The sequence below is a fragment of the Scophthalmus maximus genome, chromosome 5 (genome assembly GCF_022379125.1).
Source record: "Scophthalmus maximus strain ysfricsl-2021 chromosome 5, ASM2237912v1, whole genome shotgun sequence".
NCBI lineage: Eukaryota > Metazoa > Chordata > Actinopteri > Pleuronectiformes > Scophthalmidae > Scophthalmus > Scophthalmus maximus.
The window spans coordinates 2,722,501-2,744,594 of record NC_061519.1 but is presented as its reverse complement, the minus strand read 5'-3'; the positions used below and the strand labels follow the sequence as shown (position 1 = coordinate 2,744,594).

The 22,094-nt window shown below is 43.6% G+C and overlaps 2 protein-coding genes across 9 annotated transcripts in view; both read left to right on the top strand.

Moving 5' to 3' along the window:
* Positions 1–4: 4 nt before the first annotated feature.
* srfbp1 (serum response factor binding protein 1) lies at positions 5–2,902 on the top strand. The gene is made up of 3 exons (XM_035634258.2): positions 5–126; positions 516–974; positions 1,137–2,902. The coding sequence occupies exons 2-3, from the start codon at positions 516–518 to the stop codon at positions 2,406–2,408; spliced, it is 1,731 nt and encodes a 576-aa protein (XP_035490151.2). The 5' UTR covers positions 5–126; the 3' UTR covers positions 2,409–2,902.
* A 1,165-nt stretch (positions 2,903–4,067) lies between these two features.
* The window catches only part of e2f3 (E2F transcription factor 3), a 168,214-nt gene continuing 150,187 nt past the window's right edge, over positions 4,068–22,094 (top strand). For 4 of the 8 annotated variants that reach the window (XM_035634266.2, XM_035634263.2, XM_035634267.2 and 1 more), the window contains exons 1-6: positions 4,070–4,473; positions 6,010–6,112; positions 7,352–7,592; positions 7,707–7,829; positions 8,509–8,623; positions 8,790–8,967. In XM_035634266.2, coding sequence (XP_035490159.1) covers positions 4,255–4,473; positions 6,010–6,112; positions 7,352–7,592; positions 7,707–7,829; positions 8,509–8,623; positions 8,790–8,967 — 979 coding nt within the window. In that variant the 5' untranslated portion in view covers positions 4,070–4,254. Of the gene's footprint in view, positions 4,474–6,009; positions 6,113–7,351; positions 7,593–7,706; positions 7,830–8,508; positions 8,624–8,789; positions 8,968–9,214; positions 11,580–22,094 lie in introns of those variants that run through there. The other 4 variants (XM_035634260.2, XM_035634259.2, XM_035634269.2 and 1 more) reach the window with 4 other exon arrangements.

The following is a 22,094-nucleotide window of genomic DNA, read 5'->3' as shown; positions in this document are numbered from 1 at the left end:
CGTGCGACGTCACGACGCCGCCGTCGCGGGGCGGTGACGTACGAAGCATGGCCGCCGCCGACGAGTCGCCCAGCGAGTAGGGGCATTACGCTCGATTTGAAGTTTTTAAGTGTCCAGTTCCGAACGGTAAGTGTGGAAAAATGGCGTGTTCCGGTTGCGTCGTTGTACTCTGTGCGCTGCCACTTGTTCCGTTGGCGCCAGTTGTACGTCACATAATCATATTTACACGTAACGTTACGTGAGGAAGCGCACCCATGCTTACTCCGCCACGTTTGTTTTGGCAGTCCCGCTCAGCTGCGTTACTCCTTCTTAGACAGAAATGTATTTTGAGGGAAGTTCACCCATCCGCGGCGTGACGTTATGAAAATCATACACAATTTCAGCCGAGCAGTTTGTGGATTAATCGGAGTTTTGTGTGGAAATAGTGGGATGGGGTCCAAAAGTCTGAGACCACCATGCTCTGGGAAAGTGTTTGTAAATGGATATAATCTAAAAGGGGGTGTGTGTTTCAACAGATGATACGTACGCAGGACAAGATGGAGAAGCTGTTGCTCTCTGCTGAGGAAAAGGAGGAAGATATTGAGGAAGACCATGGAGAAGACACGGAAAAGGAAGAAGGAGACGAAGATGAAGTCGACGGGGAGGAAGATGGTGAAGAAGAAAGGGATGGTAGAGGAGCGAATGGAAAGGATGAAGAGCCCAAGGCCCGGGCCTCAGACGAGACGCAGAAGAATCCCTCGCCCGCTCAGTCCAAAGACAAGAAGCAGGCCGGTGTCCTGAACCTCAACAACGAGGTGGTGAAGATGAGGAAGGAGGTGAAGCGGGTGAGAGCTGTGATCATCAGGAAGCTGATACGACAGATCGGCGCCCTGAAGAAGAAGAAGGGGAATGAGATGGCGGTTGAGAGGAATCAGAGGAGGGCGGCCAGACTGCTGGAGGAGATCCAGGCCATGAAAGGGCTCTCACCAGACCTGGTAGGTTTCATAACACTTTCTGTCCGTTAATACATTTTGGAATGCGTTATTCCTCAAATATGAGCAGAAAAAGTTAGACATTGTGACCCTTTATCAAATTGGGGAAACACTTGACCAAACGTCTAATTGGATCATTGCCCCCCCCCCCCCCCCCCTTGCCAGGTGACCAAGACGGCCTTGCAGAAGAATCTCAGCTTTGATCAGGTGTGTAAAAACCCCAAGTCTACCCTTTCTGACCGGGCCGTAGCGCGCATCGCCACTCACCCTCAGTTCAACAAGAAGATCGAGGTCATCAAAGCTGCTGTGAAAGCTTTCAAAGAGGACAGGATGAAGGGCAGGAAGGAGGTAGGAAAGGAAAAAGTGCCAAATAAAGTTGAAAAAGTAAACCCACATTCATCAGACAAAAGTGTAGAAAGAGCTGGCGACAAAGACGACAAAGAGGAGGAATTTACGATGCAGCTGAAGGAAATGGTGGACAACGAGGAAGGCGACGGTATCCTGAAAGACTCTAAAGATTCAGCTGTTGCCAAACCTGAAACAGACACAGGGATAGCTGCACCTTCGGATGAGGCTGCTGATGTTCAGCAGAAAGAGATACCAAAATCCAAGAGTTTAAGACTGGCATCGACAAAAAGCATCAAAGTAAAGGACACTGTGAAAAATGAACCTGTGAAAAATGAACCTCAACGTACAGATGCAGGGAAGACACCAGATCCTGAAGTGCTGAAGAAGCGGGAAGTTGAGGAACAGGAGAGTGATTTAGAGTCATCGGATGAGGAAGACAAACAGTACTTTGACGACAGCACTGAGGAGCGTTTCCACAAGCAGTCCTCCCAGTCGGAGGAGAGCGAAGATGACTTCTTTGTTGGCAAAGTCAACAAATTCAAGAAGACAAAGAATAAAGGCGTTGAAGGGGAGAAAAAGGTGGAGAAGGAGGACGTGAAAACCTCAGACAAGTTCCAGAGTGAACTTGATGAGCTCGAGTCCAGGCTGAAGTCGAAAGCAACCTCACTCCAGTCCATCTACTGCTCTTCCCTGTCTGGGTCTAAGCAGAGAGCAGGTAGAGGCAGAGGGAGAGGCGGCGACACATTTATGGGCAGTGGTTTAAATAGAGAATTCAATAAACAGTCCAAGTTTCAAAAGCAGGTTACAGAATCAGATAGAAATTCAGGGTCCAAGTACAACAACCCCTGCCCAGAGGGCCGACGGGGCGAGTCGCAGGAGAAGGGCTTCGCATCCACCAGCAGAGGGAGGGGGCGAGGCCGAGGCAACATTAGAGGGCAAAAGGGTCACATGGGCCAGGGCTCCTTTTCCCAGCAGGCACCACAGCAGGCGCTGCATCCATCCTGGGAGGCTAGTAAGAAAAGGAAGGAACAGCAAGGACAAATCCTGGCCTTCCAGGGGAAGAAGATTAAGTTTGATGATGATGACTGAACCCCACTCACCCTGTCATGCACAAACATGTGTCTGAGAGACTCATCGTTTTTGGTTGATCCTTGTTGTCCGGCACACTGGGTAAATGTAAAGCTTGTCACTAATGATGTACCTTGACAATGTTTTAAAGGGTGTATGAGGACCAAAAAAACTTTAACTTTTGTGTTTATCACTTAACAAAAAAATAATGAACAAGTCATTTGTCAGGATTTGCTATACAGTAAGTTTAGTTAAAACACTTTGTAATTGGGGATTTATGAAGCTGTGATTTTTTTTTTTAGCTTAAATGTTTCAACTTGTACACAGTACTTTGCCTGTCATATATTTTATCATGGTAATTATGGAATAGTCAGTGTCTACATTATCTGAAACTGATGTATGGTGATACATGTGAGTGGCAGGAAGACAGAACCATAACCCAAATTACTTTTTCTTGTTTTTGGTCCCTCATCATTATTTGTGTTTGAATAAGATAAAGTTTGTATTTACAGATATGTAGTCCTTTACTGCCGTATCTTCTTTTTTTTACACAAAAGTTATGATTGATAGATAGATGTTTAAGTATAAGTTAAGTATTTTGATAACAGTATTAGATAGCTTATGTCAGTTTCTTCATATTGCATGAAAAATAACACTAATAACACTACTGAAGAAGACAACACCTCTGGCATTAGAGGCTGTGGCAACATGGGAAAAAAAGAGTTCTGGAACTACTTTAATTAGAAAACATTTCCGCCTTTAAGTCTGGCAGCTGTTTCCCTTGGTGTGGTAGTTGGGAGTTTACGTCCGCTGGTATGACAAAGATGCAGCCCGTAAAGCAGACTTTGGATCAATACATCTGTACAACTGATTGACTGCTATCCACGCTGATTAGATTAACCAGTAATCTACTAATTGCTGTTTATTCTGATTTAACATATTTGTTGCTTTGTCTTGACTTGAGGTCAGCTTTCGACACTGGATCACAACATACTTTAAAGCTGCTTGGAGAAGCATATCGGTAGACCAAGGGATGGGTTCTGTTACGGCTTCCGTACCCCAGGGTTGGGTCCTTGGTCCTATGCTTTTTTGTTCTATGTATGTTTCCCCTTGGGGACATAATTTGCAATTATGGGGTTAATTTCTCACATAAGCATAATGCCAAATGACCTTTCCCAATTCCTAAATTTAGAGGCATGTCTATCAGAAATAAATGGATGGGAATTAACTATTTGCTCTTGAATGCTAAAGGGGGGGATTTTGTAGTATTATAATCGGGGGGGGTTCTAAATTGCTTAATTATCTGACAAGGTATGTTTTTTTTCTCAACCCATAAAGCAACACACAATCCTTCTGTTTATCAGGAAAAATTAAATGAAATGTTTTTGAGTTTATCAGGTGAAAATTTTTAATCGATAAAGTGAAATGTACTGTATTTGCCCCAGAGATGTAGTTGAGTGCAAATTAACTTCTGTTATTATTTATATTTTATGTCTATGGTACAAATGTAAAGTAACATAACGTGGAAAAACTCATGTGAAGTAGATGTACCTTAAAATTGAACCTTTAATTTTACGCTCTGTGGCCATTGGTCAGCTACACCTGCGTCGGACGCACAAGTAACTACGTAACAGAGCGATAGCCAATAGCAGTTGATATGCAAATGAGGTTTGAAACAGTCCCAAGAAGTCTGAATTTCGCGGGTGCAGTATCTTCTCGGCACCTTACAGCGCACGGTCAATCGTGAAATTATTTGTGCGTGCGTAATTAATAATTTAAGAGACGCGTGCGATGCGTCACATATTGTGCAAGCGGTAAAAAAAATGACACGTTGGCACAGTTGCTGCAGTCAAACCAACGGGAAGAGATGAAAATAGTGGTCTTCTCGGCCAAGGAGGGCTCTGCCGACGACAACGCGAGCTGTTCCGAGAACAGCTCGAGCACACGGACCCTCGGCTCTCCGTCCGTCCCGAACCAGACCGCCACCGTCCAGTTCTTCGAGCCGACGGACGGGCTGAAGTGCGCTACACCCCCAGGACCCTCAACAACCGGGCCGGGGCAGGCATGTACACGCGAACAAGCCCAGGTAAGCCGTATTAAGAATATGCCCAATGTTTGATATTTGGGTTTCTACGTGTAGTTTGACAAATTAGTCAAATATGCAAGTTTGCAGACAGTGTCACTAGCACCATTCGACACTAGAAGTGCAACTTCGGCTTGTTGCGGCTCCAGGTATGGAAAAGACGCCGGCAGCCTTTCGGAAATCGCGAAACCTTCCTTCAGAATAAAGGCAGGTAGGTGTGTAAAGCGAGCTACTGCTTTTGCGCAATGTTTTTAAAATAATTTAGATGTAATTGGGAAATATACAGTTTCTGCTACACCTAATAATGACCAAAATGAGGCCAGCGTAACAGACCCTACGTTGTTTTAATGTATATTTGTTAGAGCATATTTGACAGCTTTGGGCCAATGAAGTATTTCATTTTATGTGACCAATTGTAGCACTGGCGACTATAGTTCTACTGTGTTTGATGCTATGCCTTCAATCATGTCCCACTTTAATTCCCTGGTGTTTGTTTTGTAAAAATACTCGTGTGTGTGTGAAAAGGGAGTATGTTTTAACGGCAGGCTTTTAATGTGAAGGTGGATTCGTGAAGGATCTGGTAAAGTTGTGTATTTCCGGTAGCTTTCATGTTTTACTTGGCGCTGACTGAGGCGTCATACCGCGGCTCGTCGGGACACACTTTGGCACACTTTGGTTTCACGAGTGCACCGCGCACTTTTAGCTGCTGACATCTCCCCGTTTCTTTGGGAACACACAGGTGAGCAGACCACTCTACGCTGCAGCGTGTCCATCATTGCCAGAAGCAAATGAGTGTGTAGGCCTGGGCTCAGCATGGCAGGGGCAGGGGGAGGGGGAGTTGTTGCTCCACCTAGCTAAACACATTGCTCAGGGGAGCTAGCTTGTGTGCCCACCCCAGGTAACATCAGACACAGTTAATGCTAACTTGACTCAGTTAAACTTAGAGACACCCCCATTGCTTCTTATTAAATGCAGAGTAAGTCACAAGTGAATGCAATGGCTTCATGGCAAGTTCTGTATTACTATTACCCGAAATGGCTCCCCTCTGTGAGCCACAGCATCCAATGACATCATCCATCCATGTCTACCGCTTTATCCATTTAAGGGTCATGCTGGGGGGCTGGATCCAATCCCAGCTAACATGGACAAGTCGCCAGCCTATCACAGGGCCACATACAGAGACGGACAACCATTCACTCTCACATTCACACCTACGGTCAATTTAGAGTCTCCAATGAACCTAACCCCATTCTGCATGTCTCTGGACTGTGGGAGGAAGCCGGAGAACCCGGAGAGAACCCACGCATACACGGGGAGAACATGCAAACTCCACACAGAAAGGCCCTGGTTGGTTTGAACCTGGATTCAAACCCAGAACCTTCTTGCTGTGAGGCGAAAGTGCTAACCACTACACCACCGTGCAGCCCCCAATGACCTAATATCAAACTAAAAGTTTGCTATTTGAATACCAAGCGTTTTAGGGGGTATATTAAAGGCAAAGACTAATTTCTTACAGGCTGTGCAATTTCCTCCTCTCAGGCAAAAAGAAGGCTGGAGCTGGAAGTTGGTGACCCCCAAGATGGTGGCAAGACCCCCAAAGCTAGGAAGCCTGTGGCCTCTCAGTCCCACACAGGAGAACAGAGTAAGACTTTCTTCTGTAATGACTTGTATTCCAGATTTGCAGTAGGCCATTGAGCCAGCGCTTGTTCAGGGAAGTGATAGTATATGCCACAAACCAGCCTGTGCTTCTGTAGTTTTTAGGCTCAATCCCATTTCACCCCTCGGTTTTGCACGTTCACGTGTAGGGGTGTCTCAATTCCCTCTGGCATCGAGGCGGCCCTCCAAATGGATATTTTCCAGACCCACAGTTCAAAGAGACGGATGTGAGATATGCCTTGCGAATCACGAACATGTTGGCTGAAAAAATGTCCAAGGCGACCAAAGAAGCTCACAAATTTGTGTGACAACCTTTGTTCGTCATGTATTAGGAGACTTTCCTTCATAAAAGCCACAAAAAAGAAATCACTAGTTGCAACAAAACAAACGCTAGTCACAAAGCAGCGTTATGTGTTATATGATTACCACAAATGTAACGTTATCAACTAACGCGATGTGCTGTTTCGTCGTTATAAGACCACAGAGTTTTTTCAATGTGATTCACCTGTCACCATAGCAACTGCAACGGCATCTTTACAATGATATCGCCGTTATTCCAGGCATGTCGAATCTCCAGTAAAAACACGTCGCATCTGGCGTATCACGTTCGAAGGGGTGTCCCATTTTGTAGGGGTAGATTTTCAGGGGTAGGGCTTTACTGTCAAGGTACAACCCAATGTTGGCAGATGACATGCCGCACATATTGTAGCATAGGACCAGTGACAGAATACGTTTTGTTTTGACAATGTGACATTTCTTGAAGACAAGTTAATGCTAAACACTAATGGCAAAGATAGATAGACAGACAGATAGATTGATGTACTTTCTAAGCAAAAGTTTGTTTAATATCCTGATGAGGTGATGTGTGATCTTGCACTGGATTCAGCAGCTCTAAATTCTCACTTCTATTTGAGTAAGAAAAAACAGTGGTATGTCTCTTTGGACTGTTGAATAACGAGTCTGCTATTCATTTACACTCTTACTAAAGTTAAAAGCACAGAACTAAACTACACATGAATTACACTTTTACTAAAGTTAAAAGCACAGAACTAAACTACACATGAATTACACCATTTGGCTCACTGGAAAGGGAAGAATTGCAAACGTTTGAAGATCTTAAGTCTAACTAACCACACAATATCACATATATTAAAACTGCTTTGGTAATCCTTACATTTTCTTACAAGAAATTATCAAAAATGTTCAATCTCACCCATTTTTCCAGCTCCCGCCCCCAATCCCACGAAGTACACTTCCGCGGTTGAGAGGTCACGGTACGACACCTCGCTCACTTTCCTGACACGGAGGTTTGCAGAACTGGTGAACCACTCCACCGATGGCGTGTTTGACCTAAACCTCATCGCCCTTCAGCTCAATGCCCCCAAAAGGCGTGTCTATGATGTCACCAATGTCCTTGAGGGGATCAAGCTCATCAAAAAGAAGTCCAAAAACAACATTGAATGGTTGTAAGTATGAGTGGATGTAGTAGAAATGTGCACATTATGACAACCATCAATATGAGAATATTGATGTTGTCGTGGCGTTTAACCCTGTATTACCGCTTGAATGTGTGTGCACAGGGGAGGTCCTGTGACTGTCGAACAAACTCAAGAACTGTGCCCTCTCATCGAGGCGGAGAAGAAGCTGGACGAGCTGATTCAAAGCTGCACGCGGCAGATTTACCAGATTTGCGAGGACCAGAGATATCCTTTTTGTAAATGCAGCTTCCTTTTTTTTTTTAATTCTGTGCTGTTGGAAGTCAAGATTTTATTTTGTTTTGCCAGATTAATTTGGCCGGCAATATGTCCATCATTCTTCCAGCTAATAGCAAATCTTTTCTGTAAAACAGATTTATTAAAGAGGGAAATCTGACAAGCATATATACAAATCATCCACTGTTTTCCATCTCTCTGCATCTTTTTAGTTAATGAACAAATTCTAAAAACACAAGGCAGTATCCAAAATGTGTGGTTTTGTTTGACAAAAAACATTATCTGCTTAGCTCCCAGTAATATATAGCTGCTCTCAGACATGCACTGAACTGTTTGTGAGAACGCAAATGTCCTTGGGTGTTTTCTCCGGACATTCACCGGAGTTTCCCCTGCCTGGAGTGCATTCAAACAGCTTATGGTAAAGATGAGCAGCAAACATTCACATTTAAGAGGCCCACCAATTTTACATTCCAGCTTTATTCCGCACAATGTAAAGATTATAGATATAAAATAGATGAGTCAATTCCACTAACTTATTGTATGTTATGTTTTTGTGATATTTCTAATATGAGGCAGCCTGTTTGTCAGCACGTTTGACTTACAGTAATGTCATTGAGTGTGTCTGTACACACACACCACTTTATTTATCATCCTTGACCTTATGGAAAACATATGCTTATCTGACATATGAGGATATTCAGAGGATCCCCAGTCTGAAAGAACAGACTGTGATAGTGATCAAAGCCCCTGCGGAGACAAAGCTGGAGGTCCCACACCCTGAGGAGGTACATCGCTCAATATATCAACGTATATCATATGGTTGAAATTCACATTTTTTGCTTGACATGAGTCCTTGCTCTAGTTTTAGTGGTGCAGCATTAGCTATCATTAACTTCCCTTCTTGTTGAATCCCCTTTTAAGAAAAACACTGTCTGCTTGCCTTGTGTTTAGAGCCTCCAGGTCCACCTCAGGAGCACCCAGGGGCCCATCGAGGTGTTGATCTGTTCCGATGACCCCAGCCCCACAGGTGCCTCTGTGGCCAATGGCGGCCACTTGAATTTGTCCGCCAATGGGAAGGACTCAGTCCCAGTCTCGCCTTACTCGTCCTTCGTCCGGGCGTCTTCTAAAGGTGAGTCTTACACGTAAAGATCCCATGGTTCATCTCAAAACGATTTAAGTTCCACAGAGAAGGTGGCAACTACCCGTGAGCTTTTGCGCACACTGGAACCTTATAAGATAATGTATTTAATTCGAGACCTACTGTTCGATTGCTGGCTCGATTTTGCTTTGGGATTTTAAGCCGTCATTGCTCATCTATAACACCCCCCCCCCCCCACCCCCATGTCTCCTTATCCACACTCCCATTATCTTTGCAGACGATGCTAACAATACCTCCGGATTCAATAGTGTCTGCAACCCACTGTCCAATCCGACACAACATTCATCACCGGTCACTGTTGCCCCCGTCTCCCCTATGCACACCTCCCTCACCTCCCTCCAACCCCCCTCCGAAGACCAACAGAGCTTTGTCGCCCTCTCGTCGCCCCTCGCCTTCTCTTTCGATGGGGAGCAGTACCTCGTGAGCCTGGCTGAAGACGAGGGCATCACTGACCTCTTCTCCTCTGTTGACCTGGAGCAATTGTCAGTGGACATGCCCCCTGTCTGAAAAAAACTAAATCATTTTGGAGGCAATGGTCATCTCACACAAACTGGATATCACAGAGAATTTCAATAAAACAGCAAAGCCTTTCCCCCCAGTATATATATCCACTTTTGCCTATCTTGGACAATGTACTGATTCACTCACACTCAGGTATGTGAAGGAGGCGTTAATCCAAAACCATCACATTGAACGTTAGCGATGATGATGTAACGACCAGATATTTCTGAATACCAGGCCAGATCTATTAATAACTTCTTCATTGTGGGCTTGGGCTTGAAAGAAACTATGCATCATAGTTTGAATTGTGAACATGAAGGACCCTCATGACAGGAGATACATTTGTCCGTTTGGCATTTTGATTGAGACTTTGCTGCTTGTGTTGGACTTTTGGAAACTGCGGACGGTGGGTTTTGCCCACTACAACTATCTGTTCAATAATTGTGTTTTTGTTTTTTTGTTTTTTCTAATTCCCTGAGTTTGAGTTCCCTTAGTCACTCAGCCGCCGAAGATCAATATTACAAAATGTAATTTCTGTACCTCCTCGTCACAGAGGGTTGGTCCCTCATCACCATGCACTGACATGGAAATAACCCACATGCCTTGTGTTGCCTAAACCACTTGGAACTGAGCATGTCTGAACCACTTCAATGGTATTGGATACACAGAAATTTTATAATAAAACTGACAAGGAAGCTTGTTTAAAATTTAAAGGGGATCAGTCGAAGCGTTGCTGATACTTGATTCAAAATAATGGATTGGTGCCTTCCTGTCTGCTATGCAAGAGAAACTACACCATAGCTCAGTCTCCGTCTGGCTTCGCAGTTTTCTCAGGGCTCTGGGAAGTTTCCTCTAGAAGTGCAATTTTATATACGATCCACTCAAAATCTTCATGGCGTTTCCCAAAGTTCAACATTATACCTTTAAAAGTTCCTGAACTGAAATCTGTGCTCTGTTGAGAACATTGTTTCAATGCTCCTTTTTTTTCTGAGCAACGAAGAACCTCATAGCTGTCCTCATTTCTCTGAGCGCGTTTTTGAGCCGACAAACACGTCGGCAAGTAATTTTCTCAGGTGCCGTAAGCATCATCGCCAGCGTCATCGACCTTGTTGCCGTTTAGACACATGGACATTATCTATCGACCACTCGCAAGCGCCTCTGAAAGCTTTGACTTGGCTGAGAGATCTCAAGCTTTTCCGCACAAATACCTGCCCTTGATGGCAGAGAACGCCGCTCTTGCGTTGTTGCTGTAATGTTAAGTGTCATCAACCTTGGGGAGTGAAAGGCTTCTGTTGAAGAAGGAGGGATCGAGCATCTCCTCAGAGTGCTGCTCAAAACTTGGTCAGAATCTCGAGTTTTCTGATATGACGCGGTTGTTTTTATAACTATAATCCTGGAAACCCATATACTATAAGTTTGTATAGTGCCAAACAATAGTTGTAGACCTGGACTCATTAGTCTATCAACAAAAAATGTATCTTCAACAATTTAAATTTCATTTGAATCCTTTTTTTAAACCCAAAATACCAAATATTTACTGCTTCCAGCTTCCTTGCATATATTTGTTTTAGGTCATACATGACAAATATCAGAAAACAAAACAATTTATCAACCAAACAAAACCAAAAAAACACAATGAATTCACAATGAAAATAGAAATCAAAGCTGGATGAAGAAAAGTTTCATCTACACTATGGTCTGTTTTTCAACTTTTAATTTTTCCCACTCACACACCAGGGTTTGTCTGTCGGGAAAGATGGAGTTTGGGAACTATACATAGCCCTGAGACACTAGACTGTTTGTGGTTAGAGGGGTTTGGGAGTAATGTTACTGTGAAAACTAATACATGACAGTTTTGAGCATTCTTGAAAACTTGACACTATGTTTTTTTTATTATCAGCTCCACGTCATGCTTTTTCTTATTTCCAGTTTTCCCCCTCGGTTGATGACCAGTTTGTGTCACGAGTACTGTTCATCTAAGTTTGCCTAAAACCCTTGGGGGGGATGTGATTCAATTTCTCAGTTCTGCTGGAATGAAAAACTTATTTTGTCAAACTGAAATAAATGCCTGGTTGAATCAGCTCACACTGTACACTCATTTATTGCTGCTCATTAGTATAGTGCCATCAATTTTTGTCACTGTTGCTTGTATGCTCAAGTAAATCCTTTAATTTTCTCAGCACTTGCCCATAAAGATGTTGATAATTGGGTCGTTTATGTCCTCAGAGTTGTCTGAGGTGCTGACATTTTCAGATGTGTGAGCAGTGCGAGCATTTGTGTATATGCTATAAAGCAAGATTTTCTCACATTTCAGTATTTAGGTATTATTTGACCAAGATACATTGACGCCAAGGTTGAAATACAGTTTGACCATTTTGTCATTGACCCCTCATCATCTTCAGTCTACAGAAAGAGTCCGTTTTGTGAGATGTTTTAACAACAAACAATGAAAATCAATAGATTCAATGTGTGATCGGTACATTAGTAACATGTGTAGTGTAATTTTCAGCAGCTGTGACTGCCTGAGTAATATATATGATTGTGGAGGTTACTTTAGCTTTTCTTTATTAGTCACTTGCTGAAGTGTAAAATTATGATAAAACTCAAAAATTAGAAAAAGTCTTGAAAAGCAGAGAAGAGAATATCACAATATTTCACTAAGCAAAGTACATGATTCCCAAAAATGTATATATATAGTGAATAGTAGGAAACTTAATTAATTCAATCAGTAGTACAGGATAGATTAATTTAGTCAACCAATTGATTGACTTATCTCATTAAGCACATTTGTTTTGCTGCGTAACAATATTGTCATTACAAAGTTTGTGTCATTACAATAACTAAACAATATCCAACTAGTTTGAGTGATAATGACGAATTATCCATGTTAGAAAAATTGCTAACAGTTTGTAAATCTAGACACTGGTCAACCACCGTAGTGACCTTAACACAACTGGAGCTACGGTTTTAATTACATAATCCAACACATTCTGATACAGATTAATTGCAATTTAAAAATCTGTTATTGTTGCGTGACCTTTGAATCAACATTTGAATAACTGCATCCAAAATACTTCACGCCTCTTGTTTCCTTCCTCGTAGCTCTGCTACATGAGTAGTCAACGCATAATTATGCTAATTTTTGGGTTCACTCAGTCCACAAAGCAGTACCTGCAACAGTACCATTTGAATATTTTTTGTTGTTGACACCTCAGCATTTTTCTACAACATTCAAAACCCATCTCCGGTGAACTTTGGTTGACTCCAGTTGAGTTCACTTGGAGACACTAGGAGGCAGTGTGATCACACCGAACCATTTACACTCGCTCAAAAGCCTGTGCTGTTTTTGAGACTCTGACAAAGTGTTTTTCCCAAGTGTTGACTTTTTTATGAATCTGGCATCCGGTGAACATGACCTCATGTCCAGTCCACTGTTGAGATGCCTAACCTCTGTGCAAGCGCACCCTAATCCCAAAACTATTCCGATAAATTAGATGAGAATGTTTTTACAGTTAATCTTCAAGGAACTTGGAAAAGAAATAAAAGCTTTTTCAAAAATTAACTCATGCATACAGGGTTTTGTTTGCGCTACAACAAAATATGACCTTGTGCTGGAAAGGTTACTGTATATTCATCATCATCACTTCAGGAGGACAGACGGTTGCTTGCTGCCATGGTGGTGTGGCTGTTTTTCCTTTCATTTTAGTGAAGTCGCAACCATTGGCCCATGCTGACTCTGAGCGTTACAGCTTATTAATAGCCTTTTTAATTAGAGGTTCAGGTCAACGTACTGAATAATAATAATAATAATATTAATTCAAAAAAAGCTTTTATGAAATCCATCATCATATCTTTATCCACAGCTGAAAACATTGCTTGTTAATCCTCAAAAGATCAGAAGTCCAACAGCGGGGCCACCGACACATCTACAGTGATAGGGAAGGTGGTCTCAGACTTTTGGACCATGCTATAAAACAAGGCATCAGGGATTAGCTCAGTAAATTAGGCCGGTTGTCACAAGGACGGCACCCCAGTTCCTTCAAATGAGGTGGTAACGTATTTGTTTAGCTGCTACAATTTGAGCAATCCACAGAAACACACCGACATACAGCACACAAAAGACAAAACCTGACAACAAAATCAAAGAAGATTGGTACATATTCATGTTATTTAGAAAAGGTTCAGTTGTTAAGCCTGTAGCCTTCATCCCATGTGGCAGCTTTATATTTTAGTTGATCATTTACCTAAATTATAAATTTTGATTTACACAATATACACTGTTTTGAGGGTTTATGTAAACTCTCTATCTGTGCATGTGGCTATACGCACCTTTTTGCAACTTTCTCTCATTTCAGTCCAGCTTCAAGCCAGTGTCCTCGCTTCTCTTTGTCTAAGCCACAGCATCTTTAGAAAAACACATCGGTGCGGTTGCCCTCAACATGATGATGTAATCCATTGGCAGCCTGCAGCACCCAGACAGGTCCATGGGTGTCAGTGTTGTACCTCGAACATCCCCCACGTAAACCCTGTCAACCCAGTTCCCCGTAAAGGGTGGCACACTCGTTCTGAGTTCATGGAGAGTCACTGGATCACTGCAATTATTGATTCATGTGTGTATTTCTGTTGTGTATTTTTTCTTTTTTTCTTTTTGTCCTTCTCTGAGCCACAAAGATTTGCGCGTGGAAAAAAAACAAACCAAACAAAGTGAATATTGAATTGGGTCATATTGAGTTAGGACTGACGTAAGCACCCTCGCATCTCAAGAGGGCTCAGTTAAAGATCAGCCAATATAGCTGTCAATCAGCCGATCAATCGGTCAATGAAGTTTCATTTTTAGAGTGCTTTTCCCTGTCACCTAGGAGGGGTTATTTTTTCCAGTGCCAAACAAAATAAACAGATGGCTAGGCTTAAAGGGTGACATAGGAGTAAGTCGCCACTTAAGACTCGGCCCCTCAGGAGGGGGGTTTAGGAGTGACTCGGAGCAAGTGCAATCCACTTTAAAAGTGAAGGTAGATCGTCCTGTCCAGCTGCCCCCCCGTCCCCGTCCCCCAAAATGCAGCGCTTGTTTCTACGCTGCGCTCACTTCAGTCAGACTGTTTCGTCTGCTGTAATTCACTCAGGCAGGGAGAGAGAGAGAGAACAAAAGTGAGAGAAATGGTTAAAGAGGGAGCATGAAAGCGAGAGGGAGAGAGCGAGAGCGTACTACTCTTCAACCATTGGCTGCCGAGAGCACGCCGTCTTTTTGCGTTGCGCCCCTCCCGGCCAATCGGCAGCCTTTGCAATATTTTGGGTTTTGTGAATGGAGTGAGTGGTGAGAGAGCGGAACAGGAGTAGTTTGATTCATTGCCCGTAGCTGAGAATGCTTAAGCGACAGGGGCGCCCGTCTGCTGCGCAGTCTGACCAAGATGGCCTCTGGATACAAAAGACGCCGATCAGCAGATGACTCTGGCAGCACGTGCGCGGTAGCACCTGCAGGCTTCCACTGCCTGTCTGTACCCTCATATACAGAAGTAAATGCAGGATCACTGCAGCGCTGCGGCCTGATCAGCACTGATGGACTGAGATGCAGCAAAGCTGCTTCACCAGTTTCATTTTTCTCATACGCTTGTAGTTGCAAGGACAGACCTCAAGAGTTTTTGAGTCAGTTAAGTACACGTCCAGTCTTTATCATGCTGTTAACTGATTATTTTCTGACGTCTTTACTGTTTAACTCCACGGCAGCAACTGTATCAAGACAAATGCTGCCTCTTACAATTTTTTGGTCACTGGACATCCAAATTGTGTCCACTTCAGGCAGTGACTGAGCAGGTGTGCTGAGGTGAAAAACTATGTTGGGGTTTGAACTTCTCCTCCTCACTCACCTGCTTCTGCTTCATTAGCATATGTACCACATACAAATGAGGAGACCATTAGAAAAATGATAATTTCCTCTCGCCCTGCTCTATGAAAGCCAACACTTTCGGCCTAAGAGCATTTGGCAAATCTGCATCCTCCCGCCACTCGGACCTGCTGTCCCGTCGCGCTGCATGGCCGCATCTACTGAGGCTTTACTCCTATTACCAAGAAACTTAAAAGTACAACATGTTGTCCCTCTGTGAATTTTGGGAGACTCCGCTACGGAAGGATGCTGGAGCACCAATCTGTCAGAGCAGTGAGGGAGAGTCACTGTGGAGTCGAAATGCTGTTTTTTTAATTTGTTAGAGCTGAAATGGGGTTCATTTCAAAAGGCCTTGTGTCCTAGGGTGCATATCAGCTCTGATGCGTTTCATTCCCTTTGGCCTTCCTTGTGTGTTTCCTGCCCCTGTTTCCCGTCAGAGAGAGCTTCTGCAGCTCCGTCATTGTCTGACCTCCCCTTGTGCTTGACTCACATACAGCTGATTTGCAAATTTTCTGTAGGCATTCACAAAATTCAGAGCGTACAGTATTTGCAGATTCTTTACTAATCTGATTTTAAATGCACGCACAGATTTAAATACTGACAAAGCACTGACACAACAATGATCCTCCTGCTTGTCTTTGAGTGACCAGTCACAACAGAAAGTTGATCCTTGATAAATAGACAGTGCTAAAGTGTTGCTGAGGGGCAGCTGTGGCTCAGGTGAGGCAGGTCGCCCACTTATAGAAAGGTTGGTTGTTCAATCCCTCAGCTCCTCCAGTCCGCATGTGTCCTTGGGCAAGTTACTGAACTGCTTGTACTATCAGTGTATGAACGACTGTGCGAATCGGCGAGTGGCGTGTAGTGTAAAGTGCTTTTAGTGGTCCATTAGACAAGCGCTATATAAGCACAGTCCATTTACCACATACCCTTTTACAATAAGTTCACGCAGTTCATTTGTGCCATCAAATCCTGCCCCATAGCTGTCTGCTGACCGTGGCTCTTTTGTGAATTTTATTCTCCGACCAAGGGATGTTAAATGAAAGTGACACACAGCAGATCTGCTACAATGGCATTCTCCATTTTGGACTGACCGGCTCTCTGTCCGCCTTAAAGGTCGGCAGAGTCAAGCTGGTTTGCTAATGTTCACCGGTGCAAATTTACATGTTAATGTTTACCAAGGTCGAGCAGAGGGAAACTCCACCGGTTCACCCGCAGTGATTTATTGAAATTAATTGATTTTGTTGCTGAGTGTCACTGCTTCAAATGCTGCTGTGAACGGGCCTACAGGCTTACCGCTAGTCAACAAATTGTCAACTACAGAAACAAAACGCTCCAAGTAAAAGTCATAGACACTTCAAAGGACATGATCAAATCCATGGTTGTCAAAGAACTATGAACTATTTCATGTTTTCTTTCCTTCAGTGTTTTCCTCTCAAGGCACATGGTCTTCATGCTTCTCTCACACTGTGCGGAGATAACCGAGGTCACATCAGGACAGTGCTATGTGGGTTTTTCCTTCTTGGTAAACACATAAACAAACTTCAGTGCAGCACAAGTTATCTAAGGCTGCGTCCACGTGTCTCAGCCTTGAGCTGCACCACTTCAGTGGGTGGCCTTCTGTGAATTCGAAGCCTGGTAGGACGGGAATGCACCCCCTCCCCAAGTTACCGGCCGATTCAACATTACACCATAGGCCTCATAGAAGCTCTTAGACACTAGAACCCGCTACTTGCGTTTATACACAGCCCAGAGAGACCCATTGACCGAGCTATGGTTGAGGCCACCGCCTGATCAGTTGTATACTCTTGTTCGTCTTTTTTAATGGCGGTTGGCGACCAGCGTAATAGCCGCATTAGTGGCAACTCCTGCTCTGGAGGTTTCCCCAATTCCTCTGACAGTGGCAGATATTAAAATCTGGCAGAAAAGCGAAAGAAGAGATGTTGTGACTTGTAGTGTTGTCGTTTTGATAGGTTCGAAAGAAGTTGTCATTTGATGTTAAATGTAGTGTACGACAATGAAGTTTAACCCTTACTGCAACCGTAACCGTATTAATCGCTGAATCTAAATGCTTTCAAAAGTGTCAAGTCAAAGAAAATATGTGAGATGTTATGTCGTTGCCGGCCATCTTTTGAATTCCATGATACGTGACAACACGCATGCGCGAGCGGTGGCCCAATGTGTGAGCTCGTCCTTATCTAGTTGTTGGTACCGTTTTCTCGGTCGCAGACATGGTCAAGATAAAAATGTGGATATGAAGGAGGCATTTTAGAATTACATGTTTTTTGACTGTATAAGGAAAGAGCAGAATTCAAAATGTACACAAACTGCTCCTGTCTCCATACTCATACTATTTGGGGGATCTGAGGAGTGAATGTATGGGGCATGACTCCAGATGATGCAGGAGTTGACTGCATCACACACAGCTGGCTTTGGTACATGTGTGGGGCGTTTGGAATGTAATGTCTACTTCCCCTCTTGTTCTCTGGTCTGAGGTTTTTCTCTTTTTCCGTCCTCTTGCGCCGGGCCGCGTGGCGTGGGTGTACTTAATGCTTTCAGCTGTTGTGATGACAGACCTCTGACCTGTCGTGAACCTCCCCCACCGCCGCTCCACCTGACTCTCCAGTGGGTATTTGCCTTCTTTAGTTCCACTTCAATACATCCAATATTTGCATAGACAAAACCAGTCGTGAACCCAAACCCATAGGCTCCTACCCTTTAGACGGCGGAGACAAAAGGACCGTTGGTTGTCATTTGCATGCGATTTGCATCAGATCCCCCCTGAGACTGTTTGCAATGTCAGGAGGCCAAATTAACCAGTGTTCCGTTTTAGCCAGATTTGCATCTCATTTGCATCCGAGTTGCTTAACGAGGGTTACTTAGCCCTCGTGGAAAGTCCTTACCTTGCGATCAGAGGAGGCAGATAGTGCGATCAGGCTAATTTCATTAAGGGAAACCGCTGTCTGACTGCGAGAATGCCTTTGGATGTAATCATTAAAAGGCATGAGGGCTCGCAAGCTGTTTGTAATCAGGCTGTTTTTCGCATGCATATGGACATTGTGTCATATTTACTGTAAGGATGAAAGATTAGGTGCGGAGGGGTTAGCGGCCGTTATCAATCTCACTCAGCATCTTAGAGCAGGCACATTAATCATCCCATCTATGGAAAGGCATCCTCATCAGACTCAGGGGGGCAACAGTGTGCCCAAACGGCGATGATCGCCCGATGCAGGAGCGGACAGAAGGAGAGTTAGTGGCTCACTGAGCAGAAGCGCCACAGCCAATGCTTCTTCATTGATCCTCGGGACTTGGACTGGGTGTTCGCCGGTGGTTTTTTCCGGCTAATGTGTTCACATGGCAGTGCCTGGCTGAGTGAAAGTCCCAGCAAGGGGCCTCACACTCCGGCCAAATCATTTACCTCCTGCATCCTCCCCAGGTCGATCAGTGCCTCCTCTCCCATAGAGGCTCTTGTTTTGCCTCTCCCACTTCCATTTTTGTTTTTTGATCCTTTTATTTATAGAGGGCAAGAAAGCTCTATGGGCAGATGGATCCCCTCAGATATTATGCGGTGGATTTCAATAAGGAGAATCAATTCTGGCTTTGTTTGCGGAATCAAACCCACACTGCAAACTAATATGCAGACATCAACCTGGGCAATATATCATCCACAGAAATTTCATCATGTTGTTTGTTTGCTTTAGAGAGAAGCAAGAGGCAAGGATTGGAAGTCAGGAATCGGATCCCAGGTTCCATGAGGAATTGTTGCTCTGTGGTGTTTTTCTACAAGTATTATCTCCAGATGTACTCCTGCTTTTTTATTTTATTTTTTAAAAAAGAATGTTAAATCCAGAAAAATTTGATTAAATGATTGTTTTCCCCCCACTTTTGCTCATGGATTTATCAAATGCTTTCATACATATATATATTGTATAAACTTGTTGGGCCTGGTGCCAACAACATTTTTTTCGCTCCCGTTGAGTGGTTTTATTAGGAAAATGGGACTCCTGTTTTCTGTATGGGCGCTAATCCCATCTATATGAGGGGATGAAAATGCCCTTGCTGGCTAAATCTGCAATTATTCCGTCTGTAAGCAGACTAGCCAGCACTCACACTGTCATTACCAGTGTTTTAAGTGTTTAGTAGTGTGTGAGGTGCTTAGCTGTGCGCACGTGCCTACGTACACACACACACACACACACACACACACACACACACACACACATACACACACATACGTGTGGCGTTGCTTGTGGTAGGTCTAATGAGGTAAAAGGCCTTGAATGGTTCCTATGCTGTGATGCATTAAACCTTAATAACCTGTCCTTTCAGCTCGCTCTTATGAAAATGCTCCGGAGCTGATAATTGGAAAGATATTTGCCCTTTTCTCTTTCTTTCTTGTGTCTCTTTTGTCCAATAGCTGCTTTCAGTTCAGTTGGGTCTATTTTGCCCTTGAAAGATTATTCTTTTCTCCCTTTTTTCCCATTTTGTCACATTTTTTGGCTCTTTACTCAGAGCTCATGTTATAGATGAGGTGAAAGTGGCATGTTTACTTCTGCAGTAGCAGCCACGCTACAGCCTAATGGTGATGGCAAATGAATAGGAGTCATTCAGAAGTAGTAAAACAATTCCCATATGCGGCCTTTCCCACAAAAATGAATGAATCAAAACTACAATTAATGAATCAAAGTTCATTTTTAATATGGATTGTTTCAGAAAACATCCAACTTAAGGTCTTTCAGCCCAAACCCTGACCCTTGTTTGATAGCTACTGAGGTCTAATGTCAAAACTTCATCTCCTGAACAACAGACCGTTGAGCTGCGATTGTTTGGTTCCACTATTTCCAACGACAAAAATCAACTACCGGATTAAAAGAAATAGAAGTATTTTTTTTTATTTTGTTGGAACAATGTCCGCTGGAATGTAAAAAAAAACCAAAGTTCAGTGTTATATAAATATTTATAAATTGTACTTTTGTAATATATTTTTCCCTCCGAAAATCAAGACAAAAAAGTGAAATTAGGCTATTTTATTCATTCAATGGTGAAAAATGTGGCCAAATAAATGAACAACTAAAAAACTTTGTTCAGTTATTCAGCCAAGTGTTTCATTATGTTCAGTTTTGGCCAACAATGTTCATTTCGATGCATCCCTACATGTGTTAATATCCATGACAATTGAGGGGGAAAAAAACTGAAGTACGCTGTGTGACATGGATGAAAGCGCCAGAAAAAGCTAGGAAGTGGCAATGAGCTCACCCCGCCTATCAGGGTACCTTCTTCGGTATAAGCTGGACTCATTACTCTTAGCAGGATCTGATGACACATTCGTGGTATTCTGGTCGTGGAATATCTTCAAAATTGGAAAGGTTTCCCCTCACTGCTACCATGGTCTGGTGATGTGTGTAGCTGCCTAAAGGCTGGAGTACACCTTGCATGTCTTTTTGTCTTGTTTGGAGACTTTTTGGGGGGCAGAAAAGTGTACAGATTTTCTTTTGTGTGTCCATTAATTTGCATCAGAGTTGCATCAACTTGTCAACAAAATTTGACGAGCACAAAAAGTGTTGGGATTCAGCAGGTGTAGGCACCGGTGCCCTTTGCGATCTACGATAACCCTGACTTTGGAGAAACATATTTTCAAGAATTCTTCCAATTGTACCCATCAGGATTCATGTTTTTCTGCTTTATGGAATTACTAAATACAATCATTTGGGAAAGGCCTTTTAAACAATCAACACCAACTTTTTTCACGTTTGAACAGGGTGATTCGTCGAGAGCGTTTTAACATGCCGTTCCTCCTAGCGTGACTGTCATCCACTGACTATTAGCAGAAGCTGGCCTACATTTTACCACGACAGACTGAATGGCAAGGTTCCAGCGTGGTTCTCAGACCAGTTGCAGGCTAGACAACTGCAGGAATGTGACATGAAAATAAACAAGTTTAATGCGGTGCGGCCCTGCCGCCGACTCGGTGACGCGCACGTCACTCTCAGCTCATTTATATTCCATAGTCCTGTTTGTCTTACCTCCCTTCAGATGGGTTCCCAGGACCGTTACTGATGAGAGGTAAGGTTAACATTTGTGCCAGTCAGCACACATACCCCTCCGCTGGCTCCTGGCTTCTTTAGATGTCGGACTGTGTATGTGTGTGTGTGTGTGTGTGTCCCACTATATGGTGGGGATGCATAAAGGGCAACTTTTATGTGTTGATGCCCCGAGCAGTGTCTGTATGGCTCGCAGTAAGTGCCTAATGTGTGGTCACAGTTGGTAGAAGCCTGTCCACATTGCTGCTTCGCCACGGGGCCGAGGACGGCGGCTCAGCGCGGCTGCTTGTTCAATGCGCTCTGACCCAGAAACCAGCGGTCTGACCTCTTTAACTTCTGCTTATAGAAAATCTCCCTCCCTCGCTCTCTCTCCCCTCTATACCTCTTCCTCTCTCTCCCTCCATTGGCCTCCTCTCCTCCCGCGATGTGACGTCACACCCTCCACCCCTCCCCTGTAACCTGTCTCTCTGGATCAGTCTTTGACTTAACCGCATTCGGTTTCTTTTTTTCTTTTGTTTTGCGACCGTGACACCATGCCTGCAACCTCTGCAACTTCTTGAAGCTGTGATTTTCAATGTCCTGTTTGTCCAACACATTTACTTCTTCCCGTAGCAATCAGTACTAATAAGTTAACAGTGTTTTCATTTTTTCATTTTTTTGCATTTTTTAAACACCAGAAT

Coding starts and splice junctions, on each gene's coding strand:
- srfbp1 (XM_035634258.2), top strand. CDS start 516: ATGATACGTACGCAGGACAAGATGGAGAAGCTGTTGCTCTCTGCTGAG. Junction 975..1,136: donor AAGGGCTCTCACCAGACCTG/GTAGGTTTCATA, acceptor CCCCCTTGCCAG/GTGACCAAGACGGCCTTGCA.